Here is a 27,472-nt window from a genome sequence, read left to right as displayed (position 1 = left end):
CACTCCCTTAACATGAATCAGTAAAAAGTTCTGCAAATCAGTGAATATTCACTGCGAATCAGTCCCAAGTATATCACTGATTTAATTAGTGATATACTTGGGACTATTAGTGCAGTGAATATTCACTGATTCGACTACTTTTCACTGATTCATTTTGAGAGAGCAGGTATTGGTTCCTTTAAAAAAATGTTTTACGCTGATTTGTGAGTGACATTGATTTAGTTACTTACTCTCTTCAAATGAATCAGTGGAAAGTATTGCAATCAGTGAATATTCACTGCATAAATAGTCCCAAGTATATCACTGATTCAATCAGTGATAAACTTGGGACTGATTCACAGTGAATATTCACTGACTTGCAGCATTTTTCACTGATTCATTTTAAGAGAGCAGGTATTGGCTCCTTTAAAAAAATGTTTTACGCTGCTTTGTGAGTGACATTGATTCAGTTACTTACTCTCTTAAAATGAATCAGTGAAAAGTATTCCAATCAGTGAATATTTATTGCATAAATAGTCCCAAGTATATCACTGATTCAATCGGCGATTTACTTGGGACTATTTATGCAGTGAATTTTCACTGATTGGAATACTTTTCGCTGATACATTTTAAGAGAGTACCCTCTAATAATAAATTAATGAAATTCACTGCGAATCAGTGGGCAGTCACTATTTCTACAGCTATAAGTATACCACTAATTCAACCAGTGGAATGAATTTCACTAATTCATTTTTAGAAAGTAGAGATCAATACTCGTTAGCATGTTTTATTTTAAAATCTGACAGTTAAAAACAAAAATTTCAAATCTGATTAAAACTTTTGACTTTACCTTCGCAAAAAAATACGAATTTTCGAGTCTTTGGAGATATCAGACGTCGATTGAAATAACGCTAACTCACAAAAGTGCGAAAAAAAAAATATTGTTTTGTGTAAGAGCAAGTGAGTCTCGATTTTTTATAGAATTTCTATAGACTTTCTTAGACGGCGATCCTGGCTAAAACCACGGCTTCGATTAAACTCAGAAAATTAGACAGTAATTATTGTTATGATTTAACTACTTAAAAAACTTTGATAACTTTATCAAGAACAAACATTTGATCAATTGGCAGTATCCGATAGAGAAAGATATACTTTATTCCCTTAGGAAATTCAAGGATTTCTTTTTGATATTTTTTTTTCCGTCCCCTAGTGAGCACACTTTTATTCGATATCTCGCTCGAGCTCTGCCAGCCTTTATCCTCAATGATTTTTCCTGCTTTTTTTGTTTCTCATTTTCCTTTAGTTGCGCTCCTGCTCTTTGTTCGGAAACTCAGGGTTGCTGCAGCTGCCCAGCTGCCCGAAAGCCCCGAGAAAGTCGAGGACTACTGTATTATTTTTTTAATATCTATTTTCAGTGGGATAAATACGCCGTAGATAAACCACCGTTGAAGAAAAAAAAAAAATAATAAAATAAAATAAAATAAATAAATAAGAGAAAAATCAATGCAGCGATTTAGTTCACATCAATGACAAAATTATCAATAGTAAATATTGTGTTTTATCTCGAAAAAATATTGTTAATAAAAAAATAAAAATTCAATTTGGTAGAAAAGTTGTCGGGGACAGTAAAAAATATTTCTTTCTACAACTGCCTATAGGTAAACAAACGTAAAGTGGTTATTTTATAAGTAGAAAGAACATAAAATATAAAACAATGGAAAAAGGGTAAGTAGGACCAAAAAAAAATAAATACATAAGACAAAACGGTAGTAAGAAAAGACAAGATAGGTTTGGATAAAAAGTCTAAAGGGTGGGAAAAGGGGAGAAGGCAACAAGAACAAGTTAGCGAGGGCGAGTTTGTTCGGGTGTGATGAGGCGTGTGCAAGTGAAAAAAAAAAAATATATAAAAAAGGAACAAGTTAAATAAATCACCGGGCGGATCTCGTTGTTCGTATTCGGGTAAACTGTTCAGACTGAGGCACATCTCGAGTCTACACTATAGGACACTAGCGCACACAGAATCCAAGCCGAGTAAAGTGTGGCAGGGGATCTTATTTTGTTTATTTACGTCGACTTTCCATTCCAACCCATGTACCCAAGATCTTGCCCGGAAGGCTTTTCAACTTTTTTATTTTCATTTTATACCATCATATTTATTTTTTCATTCGCTTTTTTCCTTCTTATTTCAATACCTTATTTCTATTCTTTACTTGTTCATTTTCTCGCTCACTCTTCAGATATCAGTTTCATGGCAGACGCTTGCATTAAACCCAAGAGCGAGAATTCTTCTTGAGAGCAACTCATTTTTAGTTATAGTGTAGTATAGTTGGCTCCCTCAGTATTTCCACAGGCTTTCTTATTTGTTCCGCTCACTAAGATCTTGTTCGACCGCCTCGGGTGCGGAACTCTTAAGAAAGTTTTCTCGAAACTGTGCCAGCTTGGACGTTATATCGTCAGTTCAGCTCAGTACAGTACAAGTAGACAAGTCGAGGTATAAAGATATTCCAATTCTTCGATATTGTTTAATAATACAAGTAAAAAAGTTTTTCAAATCTTATCGAGCTTCAAACGCGACTTGTTTGTTAACTTATTTGTTCAGTTGCCAAAGTATAAGCTGCGAAGTTAATAATAATAAAAATTAAATTCCCACGATCAAACTTAGTTTTTTTTTTTCCAACTAAAATAATCATTTTTCCGTTTAAATTATAAGTTTGTTTGTTTAAAATTAAAAAAAAGCATCAAGCAAATTGGGGTGGATTTTTTTTAAAACGGTTTAAATGAAAAAAATATAAGCTTTAAATATTTGCATACAATCTGCTGGTGCACTCGTTTATTTTTCGAAGAGGGAAAAGAAAAGTAGAGCGAAATTGGAGCAATCTAATCTCGTATTTTTCATTCTTTTGCTCCTACATTTCTCAGTACTTGTACCTCAAGATCTACTTGAGCTTGTATATCGTCATTTTATTGTCCCGACGCTGGTCTTGATCAGAGTCTTACCTGGCTGGACATTTTGTTCTGAGTACCTACCAGATAAGAGAGTCTTAAAATGTGAGTGAAGCGAGGCGAGGAACGAGAAAAGAAAAGAGGATTCGATTCGGTCGTATAAATTGGAACGAAACTCGTGCGCTGTCTAGCTCATGTGTCCCGTGTACGTGACTCAACTTCACTTCAAAACGAGTATTACAAAGTGCACCGAGACCGATAAAATCCTTCGTTTTCTCAACAAGTCACCGGGGAAAATCTCGTATCATCTGAGACGTGACAATTGACAAAAAAACACAGCAAATAACGAATGAAAATACGATAAAAAAAACTTATAACAACAGTAAAACAAAAAAATTTCAAAAATAAAACAGACTAACTTTGAGAAGTATTGATAAAGTTTCTTTTCCAATTTAATGTTGTTCGAAGTCAAAGGCTGCTCAGCATTTAGTTTGAATACTCGGCAAGTTGTACCAAGATATTGTCAAGTTTCAATACAGAGACAAGTGTCGGGGACAAAGCCAGAGAGGCGTTAAGATCATCTGGGCTGTTACAAGTCTAGTGCGACGTCTGGTATCACGTAGTCTTGTTCCACTTGCACAATAATATTCTCTTTGTCTTCTGCGCTGGTTTATCCTCAACTCTATCTTCTTATTCTCTTTAATCCTCTATTCCTTTCTTATGCTCTCGGACCTGGTCTTTCACTCGACTTGGCCTTTTCCTTTTCCGTCCAATGGGAGTCAGGTTTCCAGCGTCCTCGTTGAATAGCTGGCCGAAGTGCTAGTGGTAACGGCGGTGAGTGGTCAGCCACGATCAAACAGTCACTAACCGAGATTTACGCTTGACCAGAATTAAGTCCTTTGGGATCAACGGCTTACCGTATAAATCACACCGCGTCTCTCGTCTTGCCTTATAGGTGAGTCCAAGTGTTGTGTGTATGTGTGAGAGAGACTGTGTTTCTTGGATCAACTAATTTTCCAATTTACTGAGGATTACTTTTTCTTTCTTACTTTAATAGTTATACTTAATCAAAGATTTTTATTTATTTTTTTAATGAAACTTGTGAAAAATAAAACAAGTTGATAAATTTGATAAAATAATTTTATTTGTACACTTGTGATAATAGGGAATCTTATTATCCGCATGATAAAAAATAAAATTGACTGTAAGCTTTAGAAAAAAAATTTATGAAGGATAATTAGCCTTTGTTCTTGGGTAATTGACCATTGCTTTGTCAATTTGTATATTTTTTTTTTTTATTTTAATGGAATAAATTTTTAAAATGGGGACTGAGATTATAAATTGAATTTTTTACTTTCTGGATATTGATTTAAGTCGAGTGTTTAATTCAATTTTATTTTTTTAAAAATTGAATCAAGTATCGAATGTCATGGAAGATGGCTAGAAAGTGGGAAATGAGGAGACGAATAGAAGAAAAAGATAAAGAGGTAGAAATATAGGAAGAGAGAGAGAGAGAGGACGAGAGAGTAAATAAATAAAATAAAAGAAGTGATTGTCGTGTTGCATCACCCGACGACATTTTTAGCTCGCGAAAGAGACTCAGCAGAAATGGATCCGGTTACAAGGCGAGATGGAACAGGGAAAAGCAATCCGTGAGGTAAAATTGAATCTCGTCGGCGGGATTTAATGAAAGAGATCCGACTCTCGGAGCCATCGAGCATCAAGATCAAGGGGCGTCGTCGTCGGAGATCAAGAGAGCCAAAGCGAGGAATGGAGTACTAGTAGCGGGTATAAGCGTAAATAACGTCGGAACATCCTGGTGAGGGTTAAGACGCTGCCGGGGCAGGAAAAATTTAAGGATTCTTAGCTTTCTGGACCCTACTTATACTTATAGTTATACACCACCGCTACTCCCTCATACACTAAAAGTATCCGGGAATACCCCGGAGGCTTTTGTAAGTAATTGAAAAGCTTCAGATATTTCGGACAATATTTACACTTGATCGATTACCTTTATAAACTTATTCTACAAACTAATAATTCATCTTAAGACTTACCAACTCAAATATTTACTCTTATTATACTTATTACTTATTATTACACTACTCCCATTTACTCAGGCATGCTTTTTTGCTTATAAATAATAATACATTTAATAACTGTTGATCAATAACTTATACATTAATCTTAAGAAAGTGAAAGAACCTAAGGCAAACTGAGACATTAGTTTGGAGTAAATAAATTTCTTTTGTTTAAAAATATCGATGCCTGGAAAAAAATGGGGCAAGTTTGCTACCCCACAGTGCAGCCACTCCAATAATTGTAATAAAAAGTTTTTTTTTTTCGAAGATTTAAATATTTGAAATATTCTATCGATCCGAAATAATCGATTCCGGAGTAAAACGAGCGATTCTAGAAAGAAAAAATGCTGGTACACGCTAAGAAATGCATGGCGTTCAACAGCATGCTGGTATGGTCTCAAGACAGATATTAAAATAGTATGCGAAATATTTTAAGACAGTCCCAGTAACGAGGCCCAGAAGTATGGCGTTATTTACTATACTGTATAGTACTGGAGATATTGTATTGCTCACACGCATGCATAGCAAGCACGGCGAAACAGCAGGGCCCTGAGACCCATACTACAATGCCGAGGGCACAATGCTACTAGTTTTTCCCGCCATAATTTCTGGCGTATCTATCAATGTATACTATTGTATTACCACCAAAACTATATAGATATCGTTAGACTAGGTTTATTGGCCAGAAGCATTGTGAATACGGCAACGCAGTATGGGCCTGACGGCCATAATGACATTGTGGCGTCCGCGACAACTATTGCCAATGTTACTATTCCCGCTATGGTCGAATCATCTACACAGAAAAAAGGATTTTTTGGCGCTAGAAATATTGTATTATGAATTGAAGACAAAAATTTTTCTTGGCTCAAGAATTTTTTTCTCGCCTAAAAAATTTTTTTCTTGTTCCGAGAAAAATTTTTCTTACTCCAAGAAAAGTTTTGTTTTCAGTTTATAATACAAAAAATTTCTTGGGTCAAGTAAAAATTTTCTTAGAACAAGAAAAAATTTTTTGCGCCAAGAAACCCTTTTTTTCTGTGTATGCATATAATTTTACAACGTATAAAATTCATTGATACCATACAGTATGGCGTTCACGCCCATACTAGCATAGTGATATCCACACAATATTTCTTACCGTGTATTCTGTCTTTAATAACTGTAATATATTTTTATCAAATTAATTATTGTTAGCAATTATGAAAGTAAACGAATGACAATAAATTTTTATTTATAAGCTCATTTTAACTTAGAGCCTCTCATGGTTCCAAATTTCTCTATTTTGAAAGCATCTCCAATAATACTGATGATATTAAAAATTTTGGAGTGACCACGTTGTTTAAGGTGCCCAACTTACCCCACCGTTTTCTAGACTGTATAGATATTTTGATGAAAAAGAAAAATTCCTCCAGATATTTGAAGATTTGGTGTTTTATTTTGCCCTGGATTCAAAAAAATAAAAATAATAATATCGTTACCTTTAAGACAAATTTTGTTACGCCTAAATACCAACGTGGTATCGTTGTACTTAGTACCAGGAGGCGCCGAAATATTGAGCCTCAAAGCCATTGGTATTTCAGCACTAAGTAAACCTGAACATGGAATACGAATTCTAAAGACTTGAAGTGTCGTTGGTACTTGGCCTTTGGATGAAACATTAACTTGCGGTCGTAGTAGTGCAACTGCCTCGGGATTACCACCTTGCACTCCCACGACATCATAATCTAGTTCCATGGAGTAAGGTAGCTGTAATAAATAAGAAAAAATATATAAGAATAAGTCTTAGTGCCATGATTAATGACTCAATTAAACACTATCAGAATTTATCACGAATAAAAATAAATGCGGGAAAAAATAGTGAAAAGAGAAAAAAATTTAAAAAACACTTTTTTTATACCCGTATCTCTTTGGCATTAGCACAATACAACAATGGTCTTTATTTATTAGCTGATAAACATGTCGCTGTGATAAGAAAAAAAAATATATATATATATATATATATATATATTTCAGGATTTTATATTTACTGTACGTATACGCAGGTATAAATGTTAAATTACAGAAGCATTCTCTCACATGCTTCAACTATCGCTGCGATTATATTTTTCTACAGTCCTTCGGTCGTAATATAGTACGTTAATTTTAATTTTTTTTTACAAGTCACGTATGAAATAAAACCAGAAGAGATGGAGAAGAAAAAAAATAATTAATGCTTACTGGTTACGAATTGTTGCACGAGTTTATTTTAAAAGTTAAATAAAAATGATTTTTTATTGACGAAACTCGTTGGCTGACTCTTGAGTTTATTACTACGACAACTCTGTATTACGACTGACGGTGGATTGTAATTTATAAATGTGTATATAAATAAGTTGGTACATTTGTGTGGAGAAGAAAATTCACGACGGTTGTGTTGACATCACAGAATAGTCTGAATTTAAGTCACAAGTAAATAAGAAGAGGAGAGAGAAAGAGAGAGAGAAAGTTAACGACGAGTATGAGCTCATGACACGCCACAAGTTTTACGAGGTGACATAAATAATAGAGTTAGGGGTGTATGCTGATACATTGTCAATTCTGCATTCAAATAAAGTCCATGCAAGTCTCCCCTTGTGTGACGTATTTTTTATTATATTTCGTGACGTGTTTACATGTCGAATTGAAACAATGCTGAAATTGTTGGTGATGTTTGATAATGCTGAATTAAATGTTTGCTAGGCTCGGGGCTGATGTAATTATTTTCTTCAATTATGCTTTGATATTGATCAACACGCATTGTGTTTTAATTATGTTCATAATATAATATTGAAACTAAGAGATTTAATTGAAATTTTTTCATGCATTGTATTGGGATAAAAAATACTGGGGGATATCTTGAAAATTTGGCAAGAAAAAAAAATTAATTTTAGTAGGAAATTTTTAGGCAGTTTGCTATTGTGGTGTTTTCATAGTGCTCGGAAAATTAGAGCTTTTTGAAAAATTCAACAAAATAAAACAAATATTATCTTTAGGTACTCAATTTTGCTCGAAAAAAAATATTTTTTTCAGTAAAGATACTGAAATTTTATTATAGATCTGTTCAAAAAACAATACTGCGTACAATAATCAAAATCTGAAAAAAATAGGATTTTCCACGATACCTGGAAAAAAATTTTTCCGATGCTTTTTAGGGTTTTTTCTACTAGGGTCACTACAAAGATTTGAAAAAGTTTATATTGTGTGGAGTTACTTTTTTATAAGAATACACTCTGTTATCTGCTTTAAGTGCGAACGGGTGCCTGTTGTCAGTAGATTAAAAAAAATTTTATTGAGAATTCTTAGGGTTTTTTTTATACTAAAGGACAATATGAAGGATAAAAAATTATTTAGGGGAGGGAGGGACAAAAGGAGGTACTTAAGGAAATACCAAGTTTTTGAGGACTCAAATACGCTAAATCTTTTTTTTTTTAATGATATTCAAAGTAAATAGAAAAAACTTTCAGTTACCGTTGAAAAAAAAAATTTTCATTTCAGCGGGCAAAGCGGGGTACCCCCTAAAAAAGGTGAAAAAAAAAAATTTCTGGATTTTAAACGAATTTGATTAAGTTGAATTTTTTTGTAAGTAATTTACATGAAGAAAAATTATATTTTACATGTTTATTGGAGACAAAAGAAGAAAAAAAATTTTAATAGTTTTTATCATAAAACAAACGTCATTTATGATTTTCAACTGACAATTGATTTTTAAAAAAGTTTACCAAAAAAAATTCAAAGTAACGCTTAATTATATTTACAGAAGTGATTTTGGAATGTTTAAAAACCATTGAAAATATACAATTTTTTTTTATAAAATTTTGGGGTTACCCCGTTTTGCCTACCCTACCCCATTTTGCCCCACCTCCCTTCCCCTATTACTATATGTAGTAAATTTCAGTAGTTGTCACTACTCCCATTAATAGTAACTTAACTCCAGCTGCTGCAGAAACCAAAAATTTTTTCCGGATACAAGCATAATTATCGTTCGAATGATCTAAACTGACAACTTTGCCATTAAAGACAATTTCCGTTAATTTTCCGGCTAGAAATTTATGATGGTAATTAACTTGGACCATAAATTAAAATTATTGAATCAATAATCGAAAATGGTTACGATCATTGATCACTTCAGCCATTAAATTATAATGACAACTATAAAAATGAAACATAACCTAAAACAAGTAATTTAGTATGACGCAAATCCAATTGAATCAGTCTTGAATATCCAATTACCGCAATAGTAAATGATGAATATATAATGGGAATAGCCATTGAAAATTCGATAACTCGTTAGCTTAAATATCGATCGATAGTGAGTAATGTGTCGACTGGTTGAGTTATTATCAACCGAGTATCGATTGTGTTCGCTTCCATTTCCAAGTTATGTATATATATACATAGAGACACACACCAACAAAACCGACACTAAAATGTATTACCCAAGACGACACGTGAAGACGTAAAATTTATATTCCCCGAGAAAATAACTTCTCGAGAAACCTTCAGGTTTCTGTCTCGTTTGGAAAAGAGACAAAGAGACAAACTACTTTTACTAAAAATTCTTTTACATAAAAAATAAAAAAAAGTTTGAACCATATATTACACTTTTCACTCTGGGTTTTTTTTTTGACTTCGTAAGCATTTGTTACAAATCAAATTATAAAGTCATTTAAAATGCTGCTGGGTAGTATCATCACGTATAAAAATTGTTGAATCCTCGAATCGATTTATGGCGAGGAAAAGATTGAAGGATTGCTCGTACGCGCTGCTGGGTGATTTTCTGCAACTCCAAGCGTTTGCTTAATATCCACTCTCGAATTCCAGTAATAGCGTAAAAATGTTTGCTCGCTGAGGGTCCATTCTACTACCACTTTCACTACTGCAACAACTACTACTACTGTACTAGTATTACAACTACTTGCACTTCAACTTCGTCTACTACCTTCTTCCAGTACTCACACTACTTTTATAAACCCTACCTTTTCCGGCGCCCGATGAACAAGCTTTCAACCTCTACTTTCACTTCAATCCCCGCCGCTCACCTCAAAAATTACCTCAACTACCCTCCCATGTTGAGCTTCCTCTCATCCTTTCATATCCATAACATCCCCTCGAACCTCTCTGTTTACTCAACAAACTTCCTACGCTGCACCCAATGTCATTATTGTTATTATTTAATATTATTATCAACTTGACTATCACGGTTTTAAAAGAGACCTTTTAATGAGATAGAAATTCAGCTATTGAATACTCGTTTTATATTTGCTTATAAATTTTCAAATTAATTTAACGTTTAATTTTATATTTTTCTTTTAGCGCAATAGAATTTTATTATATGGAAATTTTTAACTTCCCGCTAAGAAAATTGACGATTTTCGAAAAATTCGGGAAGTTATTGTTTTCACCCCGATTTGCGAAAGTCGAAATTTCATCAAATGTTGACGTTTTGAGGTCCAAGGAAGCTATTCTGACTATTTTCAGAATGATGTCTGAGTGTCTGTATGTATGTGTGTGTATGTATGTAAACTCTTTATAACTTTTTATTTTTTTTTAATTTGACGAAAAACTTGGACTCTTTTTTTTCATTTTTATATTTGCTACTGCTTTAAAAATATATTCAAGTCGTGATAAATAAAGATATAATTTAAACTCAAAATATATTTCCATCGGAAAATTTTGACATTTTAAATTGTAATAAAAATATATTTTTTATCATTCTTATTATTATTATTATTATATTTTTTTTTTTAATAAATGTCACTGACAAACTTTGATATTATTCACGGTAGGAGAGCTTTTAATACGATTTCAGAAAGTAATTTCTGACAGAATGGGATCAGAGCGAGTGAGAGTCTGAGCGGGAGTATGAGTGAAAGCGAGCCGTTGTAGTCGGTAATAAAAAGACCAGAATCATTTTACCCCATTTCGGACAGCGGTTTGTCCGTGGTTGAGTCAAAAAATAAAAAACATACAAAAAAAAAATAATAAAAAGCGTAAAAAATCAAGTTGACAAGGGGGAAGCAAAGGTTTCCCTGTTTTTTTGTTTTATTTTTTTTATTTTCATTCTTTAACTCCCTGTGCAATAACGACATGCCATTGGTTTTTTTTTTATTCTCGTTCTTTGTAAAAATGGAATGAAACTTGCGAATTCACGCTTTGATTTCATTTCGCTCCTTCTCTACTTCCCTACTTCTTCTCCTTTTCGTCCCTCATTCCAGCCCTTCTTTCTTCTTCTTTTTCTTATGCTTGTTCATCTTCTTTTCCTTCTATTCGGCGAGCTTTTACCTACAACTGTAACGCTATGACGACATTCCTCTCTCAGCCCTTGGAAATTTAATCGAGGTGTCTTTGACATAAACGATTCGGAACTAAATTCGACACGCCTGGAATGTGACATTCAATACTTACTTTTACTACTTTACTGTAGTCTTTAAAACTTATTTTATTTTTCATTTTCCTTCATCAAAGATACTCTATCATAAAATATACTTGAAAAATCAACTCACCGCATTTTATTTCCAAAACAACTCAATAAATTACTTATCTTCAGCATAAATATCACTTTTTATAAATCGTAAATTCATAGTAAAAGTTATTCCTCCGTGGCCGCTTAGTATATAAGTGGACGTATATAAATACATATATACATTTTTTTTTATTGATACTGTCAGTTTATACCGAGCTACCTTGACATCCTAATACGCTAAAATCACTAAAACTCGTGTATTATATACATCGCGTGACACATGCGGCCTACGAAAAATTAAGGGAACTGAATTCTCCGGGGCCTTCGTGTGCTTCGGCATCTCTTCGCGGATTGTTTAGGGACACGCGAGAGCTAAGAACGACGTGCATACTACACTTGAACCCTACAATATTTCAATCAAATATTTATTCTTCAATGATTATGTACTAGTACTCGCATTTATATTTTCTTCCACTAAAAAAATGATTGAATTGAGAGAAAAAAAGTCGAAAGTTAATAAATCAAGAAATGCAATAAACAATCCGAGCGGATGTTTTGGTATCGATTAGACAAACGAGAATAGATAAATCATAGAAAATGTATCATACAGTTTGGCAAATAATAATAAAGTTAGCATAAATTATGCGTGCACTGTCCCCTATATCTCGACAGTACTTTATTTGCATATACGAAAATTTCCGGGATTTATTTAGAGTAACCCTACGGGCAAATCAACTGTGACCGCAGTCATCGGATGACGTGTATTAATTATTGTACTTGATACGAGTGTATTTATGGAGGTATAACGAGACCGCACTTTTCGGTTTGTATACAATGTCATTGGCATTGATTTTCCCATCAGGCATTTATATAATCCAATTTATTTTCGAACTTATAGCTGGTACATAAAATATATAAATTTAATTTAAAAATCTAGATTCGTTTGGTACTCGGATTATTTGTTTATATGTACTTATACACGCTGCCAGTGCGAATTTATAATTTCGCAACAAATCAGCTAATCTATATTTACATAAGCTTTAGACTACTCGTAGAGTAGAACTCGATTGAACCTCAATTGCTATTTGAGTCATTACCGTTTGATTATTAACAATAAAATATTCCCTTTGATTATCAGCAACTCTACTCATGTCAGTATAAATAATTAATATTTTTCAGTCATATCATTAATTTAAATAAATTAAAAGCTTATAACGAAACATTATCTGATGAGCTTTTGACTAGGATACAGAAAATTTATTAATTTAAAAAAAAAAAGTTATTCAAGCAAATCGTATCAATAAAAAATAATAAAATGATTTAAAATAGAACGAGACGGATTTTGTGAGATGAAAATGAAATAGAAACTGACGCGCTTCACTGAGTACTTTTAACGGTTTAATTATTAGCTCGACTGTACTCGAGAGACAAGAGGTTGTTTGCACCCTCGGCGCTAACGCAATACACTCGCACATCGCTGAGAGACAAACGCAGGATCACGTGGAGTGTGAGACCGGTTAGCCGACGTGGGAGTGAATCGAGTCTCATCTCCATAGTTTTAAACTCTGTCTCAGTCTTTGTCACTTGTGTGCGTTTACGACTCTCGTTATGTGTCTCTATGTCTACGTCTATGTCTGCATCTACATCTACATTTATATTCGCGTCTATTCTAGTCCTCTGAGGTCGTCTGCAGTCTCACAACATCCCTTCATTCAGCTTGCACACCAGCCTTGCATTGAATCTCCCAATTCACCTTCTCTATATCCTGTATAACCCCGATTTTGGATTCTCTCTCGACTGGCTGTAAGCAAATTCGGTCCTTTGTGGCGACGAACGTACTGTAGTGGGTTAATACGCGACAATCGCAGACACCCCTCCTGGCACACTCGTGATAAGCAATAAGCTGTCGACCAATCATCCTCCGCTCATCCATTCTCTATTTCTGTCTCTTCTCTATTCTCTACACTCTTCATCGCACTCATGAGAATACTCTGCGTTATACCTTTCGCGGTGCAGCACTCACGTTTATATTTATACACACATCCACACATGTACATCTATGTCTGTGATAGTAATTCGTTTTAAATGTAAAGCACGTACGATAAAATTGGGATCGGAAAATCATACTTGCTCAGTGGAATATTAAAATACGGATTTATTAATAGTTCTGTTTATTTGATAATTTTTATTTTGCCGAAAATTAAAATATTTTATTTAAATTGTTTTAATTAACTTCATTATTTACTTAGCGATCGAATACTGAAGTAAAGATTTTTTTTTAAATTTATCTGCTCACTTCTTTGAAATGTAAATTATGAATACACGTGATTTTATGGTATGTAATATCTGTTAAAATAATTCATTTAAAATATATATATTTATTTGATAACTTTACTTAAATTTAAATAACAAAGAGTTAATGAAAACGAGCAACCTACAGTCACTACGTGACTGCCTAAATATCACTATTAAATTTATAAAATACGCATAAAAAAAGGATATCTTGCCGCAAAAAATTTTAATTCGCACCAAGAAATTTTAAGCATTATCAATTACATACAAAAATTGTTTTGGGGCGAGAAAAGATTTTTTTGGTCAAGATAGTATATTACATACCTAGGCCAGTAAAATAAGAAAAGTCTCAGAGCACATGTAATTGTTGGTCGAGGCGAAGCCGAGGCTGACAAACATGTGGTCTGAGGCTTTCTTTTTTACTGGCCAAGGTGCGTATACTATTTTTCTGCTCGACGAAGCCGGAAAGTCGCAACTTCGTTTGGGGCAGCGGCCCGAAAGTTGCCACTTTCCGGCCGGAGGGCAGAAAAACAATTCCTTGTACCAAGTAATTTTTTCTAGTTCTAAATAAATTTTTGTTTCCAATTCATAATGCAAAAAATTTATTGGGGTAAATAAAAATTTTCTCTAAGCGAGCAAAGATTTTTTGTGTCAATGAATCCTTTTTTTTCTATGCACACTTTTTTGGGTTTGAGAAGCTTCCTAAAACCAAAAAAGAGTATGAAAATCTGTCATTTTAGTATAAGTAACGTGATATAAATAATATAGGTACATATTTAGTGACATTCAATCATATTTAGTGACAGAATAATTAAGTATTAATTTATTTAAAGAAAAAAAATACACGGAAAAAAAAATATTGCTCCTCGAACGATCTAAAGTATAGTAACTCGTAGATCGTTACCACAACAATACGTATGCTTATGGTAACAATACCGTATCGTTCCAGTAACTATCTATTAGATAGCTGTGAGCCCTATACGACTTTCCGTAGTCGTCACCTCACACGGCACCGTCTAACCTAACTAAACATCCATTTTCGCGCCAACTTTTGAATATTGTATAATTGTTGCTAGCAGACGTTTAATAAAAAAAAATAGTGTAAAAAATAATTGTGATGTTGAAATATGGACCCACGGGTAATTAATAAATTAACAGAATAGAATCTCCATAACTATGTTGATATATTTATTGATTAGTGTTTTTTTATGCTTTTTGTAATCAAATATACATTCATAACCAAAAATCTAAATATTATATATAGTCGATGTTTTATAATTTAAATGTGATACGTAAATAGAAGAAAAATAATTAATAAACAAATGAGATCTGAATTATTATTTAATTTAAAATTAAATTACTAATAAATAAATTCAAAAAATTAAAAGATATATTTATATTTATATTTAAAATTTATTTAGACTATAACTAACTAATCAATCAGTTTTATAAATTATTTTATTTAATTAAAGTTATTTGCTTATCATTTATTTATGAATGATAAAGGTTTTTAAATATCTCATATAATTTTCAATGTGCGTGACGTCAAATAGGGCTCAGAACGATACAGTATAGGTCTCAGAGCTATCTACCGTATTCTTGTCAGAACGATACAGTAGATCATTGCAGTAACAATCTAGTAGATAACTTTTTCGTATTGTTACTGTAACTATACAGTATACTTCTCAGAACAATATTTTTTTCTCCGTGTACGATCATCTTTTTCCCGCGTAATTTAAATGTAATTCGAATGATATACATCAATCTATTTATCTCAATACTTGACAATTAAAAAGAGTTTAAACTATGAAAAGGTACAAATTCCAGTCAAGACCTATCTAATGATACTTATTTCAATAACATTAACTAATTCTATCATTTAGATATGGCGGGAACAAAATTTTCCTTATTCTCTTAATAATATAGATTATTATTAATTTATAGTTAATTAGTATTCATATGAAATATGGCTTTCGATAATTTAAAATTATTTTAAAAAATGAATCAAATTATGTATTCAGTGTACGCGTTTGTGTAGGTGGATAAAATAAAAAAATTGACCAATAACATTGCGACAATAGATCGATAGACTTAATTACGCAGCTTTTACTCTATTTAATTAAATCCCATTTAACTTTAAACGTAATTAAAATTTTGATTAAATTCGCCGGCAACTTTTATTAAGTGATCCAAACGAGATTTTTTTTTTCATCATTTATTATATTCATTTTGTTCAATTTACCTTGTCGCAGTATTTTAAAAATTAACTACAGCCGAATTAAAAAATATTATTGCTTTTTTAGTTGGTCTATTTGTTTACGTCAGCGATAGAAATTTAATTAAAATAATAATTATAAATTAAAATTAAAATTTTATTTTTAAAATAAAATCATCAAGTAGTAGTGAAATAAATTAGACAGAGAATTTACCAAGTGCCAGAGCATCAGCTCTACGTCTATTGTTTTAGTTAAAAAAAATCAATTAGCTGCTGTCGATAGAACAATTTATTTTTTTTTATTTAAGGTCTGCTGAACTTCTCGCACGATAGTCAATTCGTTGACCCAACTCTCTCTTTAACAATTTTTTATTTTCGTTTAACCGCGATAATGGAAATGTTGCCATGAAAAATACGAAATAAAAAAAAAATACTAGAGAAATACAATATCCCAGTCATGTTATCCTTCGTCAATACAAAATAAAAATAAAATACACGAGTAAAATGGAGTAGGATTGAGTTAACGTTGATAGAGCAATTTACTAGAGTCTATTTGTAAAAGTGTTTTGTATTTTATAGGATAAAACCAAAAGTAAATTAGGACCATAATTTTAGCAATCAATTTACTTAGCGACCTTTTATACGGTTCATTTTATTGTTATTGTTATTATTATTGTGTGAAAATTAACTGAGTGCACTTGGCTGTGGTCTATGTTAGTTAATTGCTGACAAGGGACGCATTAATAGAATGTCATGGGTTGATTAAAGAGGAAAATAAGTGTTGCCGGGGAATTCAAGGGTAGAAAACTCGGTGTTATTTGCTGCGTAATGTGAAAACATTATAGTGGGATACATAAAAGATGTGTGCTCTATTTGTGAGGTATAAATAAAATACTAGTGTACTAAAGTCTCATGTTATATAAAAGTTATTCTAGACTTACAACTTTCAGCTCGCACATCTATCTATATATCTATACATTGCTAGGCATAATCTTTTAATCCTCGTTTCTGCGTCACACAACTAACCCATAGAGATTATGAGTAACACGTATAGTCAATTAATCCACTGGATTTATGTAACTAAATTGAAATCAATTGGTGTTCTCACCTAACCATAACAATTTGAATTTCATTACTTGTAAATCTGTACAAATAGTTTAATTTGCCGGAGGTGATTTTTAAAATAATAATTCTCTAAAGAATATTTATACCACTAAAAATTAAAATAATTAAAAGTAACACACGATTAATTAACTAAAAAGGTAATTATATTTATAAAATAATCAAAACAATCTATTAAAAAAAAAAAAATAAATAAACAGAGATAACTAAGCGACAAAACATCACGCGATATATAAAACACAAGCAGTCTTCAACACACATTTCTTCTCGCACAAAACATATCTCTAAATAAACATCCGTGTCTTATCAAAATCCCGCACCACGAGTCGTGTAATTACTAACACGTATCCTCTTACTCGGTTGCTCACACTCCTCCTTATATTTTCATTCGCATCTCACTTCCGGAAACTCTACGTTATTTCATCTGACTCAAAGCCATTCACACAAACTCACATACACACAGCAATGATGTTAAATATATTTGAAATGGAAGCAGCCAGCGAGTAAGCCAGCCAGCCAACCAGCAGTGTCATATACTGGTAGGAGTGTCATTGTACATATAACTTGGTAGCAATTTATTAAATGCAGTTTAGAAACGTTTATCCTCACACTTACGTACATCTAATACGTTGTGTACTGCAACTGAAGCAGCTACACTAAAGTAACTTTGAATGTACGTATATACGTGTACTGTACATTGCTTTGCGATGAGTTGAATTTAGTCTCTCGTTCAAGTGGCTATGGAGTGAGAGAGAGAGATGGATAGAGAGAGTACATGCACTATATGAGAGATAAAGGATAAGGATCATCGTGTAGACAGTTGGAGTATAACCTGTGAGAGAAAAAGAGAGGGAAGAGTGAGTAGATACGAAAGCAAATTGAATGGAAGGGGGTACGTAGGGCAATTTTCGTGTAATTCGATGGGGTGTGATCGTCATAGCAACCCCCTGTCCATCCTCCCTCGAGGCTGGAGTAGCATCAGCCTGTTCAAACAAGCTCTAAACTCTGAGCCGGGCCAATGACTTTATCTCACTTTGTTTCTGTTCTCAATAATATCTTTTGTCTTTCACACTCGTGTTATTTCTCCTCGTCCTCATTATCTGCAGACACAGACACAGATATATCCAGACACCATAGAGATATGTACTGATATACAAATACTAGTGCATTTATGCATATAAGGTACGGAGAACAGAGTACGCTGTTGTTAAAAGAAGTATAATATGAACTCATGGCGCTTGCCACGTACGAGAGAACAACGCGTGTGACGGCCCCCTGGCGGCATAAACTTGTAATGAGTTGCAGAGTAAAGGTGGGATGAGAGTTAAATAACCTGTATTTCCATTTCAACACACGACACTCTGTTATGTCCAATCGTTTTCGGCTATAATTACGAGCTTGTTAGAGAAAAGTTTCGTCGCCGGCTTTGTTTCCTTTATAGACTATAGAGTACAGAGTATTACAAAATAGAGAGTACAGCGGAGTTATAGAGCACAGAGGAAGGAGGAGACTGCGGTTTCACGTCTACTCCCTCGTTGAGATCTCGAGGTCCAACAGATTTGACCCTTGTCGCTTCGTATGGATCCTTGCGCAAACACGGGGGATGCAAAGTGACGTTGGATTGTTGCCACCTTGCGTTGTGTTAACTGTCACATCTGATAATCCTACTCGTCGAATCTACTCTGTTGTTGGTGATAGTGGTGGCTGTGGTACTAGTGGAATAATAGTTGTAGCCGTAGGAGGACTGTAGTTTGAATTTGACTAAGTCGGGATATTGTGATATTTACTGACTCTAAAGTTTGTTTAACGTCAGTAATTGCTTTTTCATTATTAAATCCTTTGTTTATTTCCGTATTATTTATATCTGCATTAATGCAAACAATGATATTTACCCATGGATTTATTGTGAAATTTCGATAGGTGAAAAATTACGTAAATAAACGATTCAATATAATTTTATTTTAAATTGACGAATTAATGGAATTATGTTGGTGTATTACAACGATACTCATACATTATACACTTACACTATATATAGACACCCACAGTTACATATATATATTGTAACGAATGTGAAACTGATCTTTTAAAATATTTTAATATCTTCTCTTGTTTTATAGATGCGCGACTACACTGTTAAAAATTTCGGTGTTAAAATTGGACCCGGAGGACTTTACACGGCCGTGTAGTGTGAAATGTCGGTGTAAAAATTCACTTGGTGTAAATTTTCCCTCCGAGTAATTTTAACACGGCGTAATCTCCTTTTTTTACACCGTTCCGTGTTACTCGATGAGAATGTGTGCGTTTGTGTGAGTGTGTGTGCATGTGTGAGCTCGCATGTGTGTCAAGATATTTGCACGTTTATACATTTACACGTTTGGCGGTGTAAAAAATAAAAATTGACATCACCTAAATTTTACACGGGATTCGGTGTGATTTTCGCACCAAAATTTTTACACCGAGGCATTTTACACTACACGGGTCCATCAAATTTTTTACAGTGTAGAGTCAGTCAGTCTTATATTGACAACATAACAGCATACATCTGTATTCAATAAACTATACCTTTGATTGCCTTTCTCTTACTGCTGTTAATTGTGGTGTTGTTATTTCTATTTTAAGTGTGTTATTATTGTAGTGTATAAGTGATATTCATTATAAGTTCGGAATACTACAATATATACAGTTTCCGAAAAAGTGTGTATCTAGAAAAGGGAAACTTTACAGCCCTTAGGTACTCTCTGTACCTCTTTTGTGAATAGAGTCAGTGTCTATCTATGCTTCGTATCGGTCAGTTCAGGTCATACTTATAAGTGTGCCGTATACATATACACATTCATAAGGACATTCAGTGTTGTCATTATTCAAGTTCATTTTGCTGTTAAAGTGTATTCATTTATTACTAGTTTCTGTATTAATAAAGTGTCAGTATTGTATTTATTATCAACCTTATTTAAAAAATTCCAGTATACTGTACATTTTTGTTAATTTATAATTTTTTGACCTTATATATAATAATAAAAAATTTATGAAATATTTGATATTTATAAAGCTCGAAAATCTTGTTCGCTCATGAAATATTGCAGTACAGTCTTACACAGGTAAAAGTCATGATGAATGACAGTAAAGCTCTGTGCAGAACGTGAGTGAGTTAAGCTTCTTGAATTTTTAGTGCAAGTCTCGTAGCTGCGCGTTAACTCGAACATTTGAGAGTCTCAGAGAGTCTTGAAGATTCAAAAAGCGGCTAAAATTCAAGCAAGTTACATTAATCAATATGCGACGGTAAATTACCATCTCTTAATACTTTTGACGTTTTCTTTTGACATTATTTATCGCGGCACCTACAAAAGGTCACGGTGACGAACTTTTTTTTGTATTACTTTACAGAAATGAGTTCAACAAAGAGTGAAATAAAATAAATAAAAGAACAAAAGAGAAGTGGTAGGACGTAAAAATAATTATCGCGGTTTTCACGAGGGATTGGAATTGTAATTGGAAACTACAAAATCCGGAGATTACTTTCACAGGCTTCAAATTAAACGGTGCCTTTTTTTGTTTGTTTGTTTGTTTCTTTTTTTTTTTTTTTGTGCATTTTTTTCTTCCAAATAAATACATGTTCTCATAATTTTTTATAATAAAAGACAACAACAAAAAAATTACTAGTGGAGAAAATTTTTCTCATCATTTTATGCTCAATAATACGCGACGTCTCGTCGTTGTGAATTTAATGTGCAGCAAGCCGAGTAAAAGATATAAATTAAACGAGAGTTACTGTACGTTATTTGGAAGGCAGTAGCAGGGCGGGGTTCGGATCCTGCTTAATTATAAAACCGATAAATTTATCCTACCGAGACGTAGGCCAGACATTCAAAATCCTTCAGTTGATAAATGAGCTACTGATCCTGAGGAATATATACTTACATACATATTTATGTATATACCTTTAGATATATGTATATATATCAGCAAGTGCTCTGTTGTTCATCCAAGCTGCAACTAATTTAAAGCGTCTAAATTTTCGCAACCACTCGATTTCCTCCAAGTGCTTCTGTGAACGTGGTTTACCCGCTATTCCGTTTATGTTAACGTACGTTGAAACAGGTGTGTAATTAGATACAGCGCTGTCATGTGGATCGTCAACAGACACTCAAAACTCCAATATTACTTAACTTTCATAATTTGAATAAGACGTAGCGTAATAATTTACGACGTTAATTTTTTTGCAATTAAAATTTAATTAAACATCTCTTTATTTAAAAGAAAGTTATTAAATTGATAAATAAAAATATTTAAATTTAAAACAATTACGGGAACGATATATTTATTAGAACGAATTTTTTCAGCCATTATTCTAAAGAGTGTGAACAAGAACAAGATTTAAAAACTCGTGACATAACTCAAGGTACAAATAAACGTTGTAACAAAGTACGGCACACTATAAAAAAGTACAATAGCCTGGAAAGCCTTGACAAACGCACGCCGCCGAAAAGCTTTTATATAACAAAAATATAGCATCTCTCCCTTCGTCTTACACTCGGTGTGAGTTAGCAAACTATCAGCAAACCTATCGCGGGGACAAATTTCCTCATCTAACTTTCCGTCGCGAGATGAGATGATCGCTCAATGCCACCTACTACAGCGCAATCACCCGACGTCGAGTGCGAGACTACACCCAGCTTGAGTTGAGACTACCAGCACTACCACCATCACCACCACAGCTTGCCTCCACTTGCAAGACCAATCTCTCTCACCTCCTCCCGCCTCAACCCTAAAGTACTCTCCTGAGGAAAATTAATGAAGGAATGCACAACTTTTCTCAAATCCACTCACACTTAAATTTTTTCCTACCCTTTTTTCCTCACAAATCTTTTATATTAACTCGTTAAATTTATTCCTTATTTTCATTTTTATTTTATTTGATATTCAGTAACTTTTTAAATATTAATATTAATGGAAAATATATTATAAATATAAACAAGTAAGTTGTAAAAAATATATCAAAATATTTTAAACATAAGCTTATCTTATTTAAATTCTCGTTACGTTTTGTATAGGACAGAATAAAAAATCGTTCGGTACACGGCTGGCATTTCTTCCTCTCCTTCATCCCCTCTTTGTTTTTTTCTTCGTCTTCGTCTTCTTTTCTACTTTGTAAGGTTGACGTATGGTGTACGACATACAAGGACGACTAAGAGAAGAAGAAGGAGGACGAAGACCAAGACGAAAATCTTGCACGCGTACATGGCATAATGCACCCTCTATTATGTTAAAGTATACGCGGACACCTTCCCGGTGGTGTGGGGCAGCACATTTCTCTTTCTTTGTCGTCTTCTTCTTCTTTGACAAGAGGCTAAAAAGGGAAAGATACATTATACAACGTGGCACGTAGTCGTTGTAGGTCTTACGAGGTTTGTGGACACGCTTGTGTATGCTCTATATACATATATATGTGTATAGATGAAGATAGAGTGGATGGGGCGAGCCTTCGATTACTCTACACGGCTTTGGCAACTATCGAGGACGCTGAAAAGGAAGCATGTGGTGTAGGGGTGTCAGTCGCCACGTAACCACCGATAGCAACTTTAAACAAGAACCAATATTTTCAATTTTCCCGCTGATTCGCTCGGCCTGCCAAAACTATTTTTTTTCGATCCTGCTCTCATTTTTTTTTTTCCACCTTTATTTGTCCTGTCTATCGTGCCGATGAAGTTTCTTTACACAGCCAGGCGTCAACAAAAAAATAAAAACTGCCAACAAAGTGACATTGACGTGAAAAATTAAGGGCAAATATTTTTTTTAATATAACAGCAAACTTTTTTATCGTTGAAATAATTTAAAAAAAAAATTCAATCAATTAAAATTTAATATTTTAAATCCAACAATTATTTTTGATGATTTATTAATCCGATTTCAGGAAACAAATATTTTATACTGGGGTTATTAAAAAAAAATATCGGATTGATATTTTGAACGAGTTTAATTTCAGTATTCACACTCGTGATCTGGCAAAAATAATAATCCGTGATATGGTATTTTAATACCCAGGTATTTGTCGTCTCACACTTGGTAGATAAATTTTAACGGATATTTCATGGGAATTACGCCGAGGTCTCGGGTTTCCAGTGATTATGCTGTATAATCCGTTAGGGTTTTAGGAGCCGGGGGTGTTGAACTGGCGGCGGTGGCGATGGTGGCGGACGACGGCCTCTAGACTATTCGCGGAGGGTCGGAGTAGAGAAATGGCATAGCAGTAACAGAGTGTTTGTCACGGCCACGACGCGGTGTGTTTCACGGTGTCGGGTGTACCGTGATATTCCCTGTTATCCGAAACACGAGGCTGTTATCCCACAGGACTTATCGCAGCTAGCTGCCGCCACGCTGATGCCATCGAGCATCACGGGGCTCTCTAGTCTGCGTGCATTAGCGCCACTACTATACCACGTCCTACTATATTTGTATCTACTGTGTTCGGGGACTATAACCCGTGCACGCATTGCTGTGCGGCAACCTTGGGTGTGTGTGTGTGAGTGCTTAATCTCTATGTGTGTCGTGAGAGCAATGTGATGATGATGGTGGAAGTAGTTAATTAATCACTTTGCGTCACTAGTCGCGATCTCAGTAAATTCCCAATTAATTTCAAATTGCTATCATCATTGCTGACAGTTATGATGATGGTGGTGTAGTCTCGTAAATGTCGAGTAGACACATTGCGGGCTGTAAGCCATAATATTATAGGAGTTAGTAAGGATAATGATGAAGGATCGCAGCACATATGGGCGTGTCTCGAAAGTCTATTCCTCTAGCAATTTAGTTCACTTTGTGCCATTAATATGTCATGATACTGGGCAACTGATTTTCGACTTAACAAATAAAAAATGAAATTTGACTCTTTTGCATTCAAATATTTATTTTTAAAATAATTATTGTAGGGGTTTCTTTTAAAATTAAAAATTAAAATTTTGATCTCAATGTATATATTTAGCGCTATATCCCATTGAAGACGAAAAAGTAAAAGTGTTGAATAAAATATGAGTGATTCATGATCATATGTTTATGATAATCCCTGTGAATCCTCAGAAGTCCTTTTCTTACAAGCCTAATAATCTGCAAGCAGAATAAGACGAGCAAGTAAGTAAGTAAGTAAGGGTGACCCGCCTGAGGGTCCCGTATATAGACAACTGTCAACTGAAAGACACTACTAGGATCTCTAAAGCGGGAGCGTAGTGAATAAGAGAGAGCAAAGTCCTCGGTAATATCTTTTTTATCGAGAATACGCCCCATCGAGTCTCCATCACCGCTGGGGGCGACAGTATTACAAGTAATTGTCGCCGTAGGGTAAGTTAACTCTCACACCACCTAACCATCTTCTCTCTTCTCCTCTCTTCTCTCTTCTCTAGTCCCTTACTTACCATTTGGCCCCCCGAGGCGTCGAAAACACCCTCCTGCTCCACAGCTCGTCTCCGGTTCTCCTTTGGCTTTTCCTCATTTTTTTTGCTCCCTCACCGGCCCCCGCAATTCTCACACGAAAAAGGCCAAGAGCGGGGTGGGAAAATTTACTCCACTGGAAAGTGGAAGCAACTTTCGTCTAACAAGTGGATGATTCACAAATCATCCCCAATTGCTGTTACTCCTCTGCTCTGCTTTGCTCACAGCTTAACTCAGTTCTCCGGTGTCTCGAATAAGATAAGAGAGAAGAACTAAACTAGACGTTGCGAACTTTATTCGCGCCCGTATTCATTTGCCTCTTTTCTATACTAAATGTATACACTCAAATACTCTTATCTCAACATCATATATATATATATATATATATTTTTTGATTTACCCTTATATAAGCGTTTACAATCTCGTTAACGCCTCTATTCGTGTTGTACGTATTTGAAGCACAAAACTTAACTGGATCGTGACGATGTTCAATGTGGGAAAATTAAGGTGACAAGTGACTCACGATGCTGCAGTATCAGAGAGCTTGATTTGCACTACACTAGTCACAGATGTGACAATTGATGGACAGGGGACTTTTTCAGGGGTGAAAGTATATTAAAGATTAATATAGATACTGGTGCCCTTATATTTATATCAAGCAATTCGTTTCTCTTATTTCAGTTTTAGATGGGCGTAGTCGTCTATTAAATAAAAACCACTACGCTCGATGGTAATTACATCAAGTGTCTCAAATAGCTTTTTAAATATTTATCAAGGACTAAACCTACTACACAGTTAGAAATTTTGTGTTGTGTGAATAAAATTGAACACACAAAATCTTTTCTTTTGACAGAAAATTTGTGGATATTTAACAGAACATTTGCAGACAATGCTGCTACAATGCTTAGCTTGGTTATAGTAATAAAGAATCGCGCGGAAACGTTTAGTCAAACAACACAAATTTAGTGTTAATTTTCGAATAACACAAGAAATGTGTTACATTCTAGATTTTCCAATCATTTAACATAAAAAATCTGTTAAAGTAGAATAACACAAACGGTTTGTGTTGAATTAACAGATTTCTGTGTTAAAAATCAACACAAAAATTCAACCAAATAAATTTTTAACACAAATACACAAAATTTCTAACTGTGTGATTGAACGCGTCTCAGTACTCAAATTATATGGAAAAAATTTAATGTATTAGAAATATATGTTATAACTTTTGATGTGCATATGCAGTTTTGAAAAAATGTTATATATTTATTATCTGAAAAATCTTGAGGTATTCAATTTATATGAGTATTGGAATAATTTATCATTTATTATCAAAATAAAAAATTAATCGTCGAAACTGAGTCATAAAAACGGGTTGGAAAATTCATAGAGTAAATATATGAATATCATAAAATAAAAAAGCAATCAATGAAATAATAATAGATGATAAAAATATATGAGAGATAGTAAATATATCAACTGCTTATAAATTGAGATTATAAAAGAATTGAATAAAACTATTGTATTAAATATTGAAATATTACCACACAAAAAAAATCATTTGTATCTGCAAGGAAAAACAGCCATAAATTTAAGATTTTGATAAGATATATTTACAGTTCACAGTCCAGTTGATAAATAAAAATTTATAGACTGTTTATATTTTATTGTGCGTGTAACAAATGCATAAATTTTATATGTCCAGTCATAAAACAATTGATCAAAGGAAGGTCCACTGTCGAATTTAATTTTATTGGTTATGTTACAAGACAGTAAAGTAATTTATCGATACGGGAGATAAGGATGTTGATGGGTACTAAAGTAAAAGGTCGGCGAAGATTAATTGAAGGAATGACTCAAGCTTACTTACTTATAAGTCATGACATGTTATGACTTTTGTTTATTAGGAAACTTTTAAGACGCAACAAATGACGATGACTCAGCCGGATAATCACTTGAAGAATCTTTACCATAATAATAGAATACAAGAAAACTGCTGAATGTTTGTCCCACTATATAAAACTCTACCTATAGATTTATGTGTCTTTTATATATATATATAGATATATTTATCAAGAAAGAGGAATGACATCTATAGTTATCAATAGGGAGAGCAAGAGAAATGGTTGTTTCAGTACTAGTTGTCTGAAAATGTCTACAGGGGTTGTGAAAGTTGCGGATTGATCTTGATAAAGTCAAATAGCTTGTGACTCATTGCAGTTGGCGGTGGCTTTTTCGTTGCTTCCACTTCCACCTCCATTTCCACCGCACTACCGCCGTGACTGCCAGTGAATGTACGGAAAGAAAAATTTTCTCGAGAATGCTAGAAAAGATAATATCGCCAGCTGAATTGGCGGATGGTTTGGAAGATAAACCAAACGCGAGGAATGGGCTTAAGGATAAATCAATGTGGTGTGAGTTAAACCATGCCGACGTGCGAAAGCGCACATACTATCCCCCTTCCAGCTTTTACTTTCTCGAGACGTGCTCGAGACCAAGAATTTGTGAGATCAAACTCGATAAACCTGGGAAACAAATCCCTTTCGTTTATTTTTAACATTTTTTTGGTTGAGGTTTTTACTTCTTTTTGTCTACAACAAGAATACTTGAGGCAATGACGTAGAATAAGCTTTTTGTTACGTTTTTATAGCTTTGAATATAAATGTTGTAAGAAAATTTTGAATTTATTCCGAAATGTATTTTCAAAAAGTTTTGGTACAAATTCTTATTGAGTAGTTTTTTCTTGTGGAATAAATTTCAAGGGTAGCTTAATTTTAAAAACATTTAATTTTAATTTGGGAGATTAAAAAATGTGCGAGGAAAATAATTTTAATTTCTTTAGAGAATAATGTTTGTATACATAAACTACGTATACAGCGAGGATAAGTAAAGCCAGATTATATGCGCCTTGGAAAATCTCCAAGAGACCTATATTTTCCT

At 33.7% G+C, this 27,472-nt stretch overlaps 1 protein-coding gene across 2 annotated transcripts in view; it reads right to left on the bottom strand.

The window, feature by feature from the left end:
- Positions 1 to 27,472, bottom strand: part of LOC130668783 (tyrosine-protein kinase Drl) — a 70,448-nt gene that overhangs the window by 18,722 nt on the left and 24,254 nt on the right. The window contains exons 1-2 of one of the 2 annotated variants that reach the window (XM_057471249.1): positions 16,930 to 17,083; positions 6,479 to 6,746 (exon numbers count right to left, since the gene is read on the bottom strand). In XM_057471249.1, coding sequence (XP_057327232.1) covers positions 6,479 to 6,746; positions 16,930 to 16,947 — 286 coding nt within the window. In that variant the 5' untranslated portion in view covers positions 16,948 to 17,083. Of the gene's footprint in view, positions 1 to 6,478; positions 6,747 to 16,929; positions 17,084 to 27,472 lie in introns of those variants that run through there. The other variant, XM_057471248.1, reaches the window with a different exon arrangement.

The sequence above is a fragment of the Microplitis mediator genome, chromosome 5 (assembly GCF_029852145.1).
Source record: "Microplitis mediator isolate UGA2020A chromosome 5, iyMicMedi2.1, whole genome shotgun sequence".
NCBI classification, from domain to species: domain Eukaryota; kingdom Metazoa; phylum Arthropoda; class Insecta; order Hymenoptera; family Braconidae; genus Microplitis; species Microplitis mediator.
This window is presented reverse-complemented; position numbering and strand designations above follow the sequence as displayed.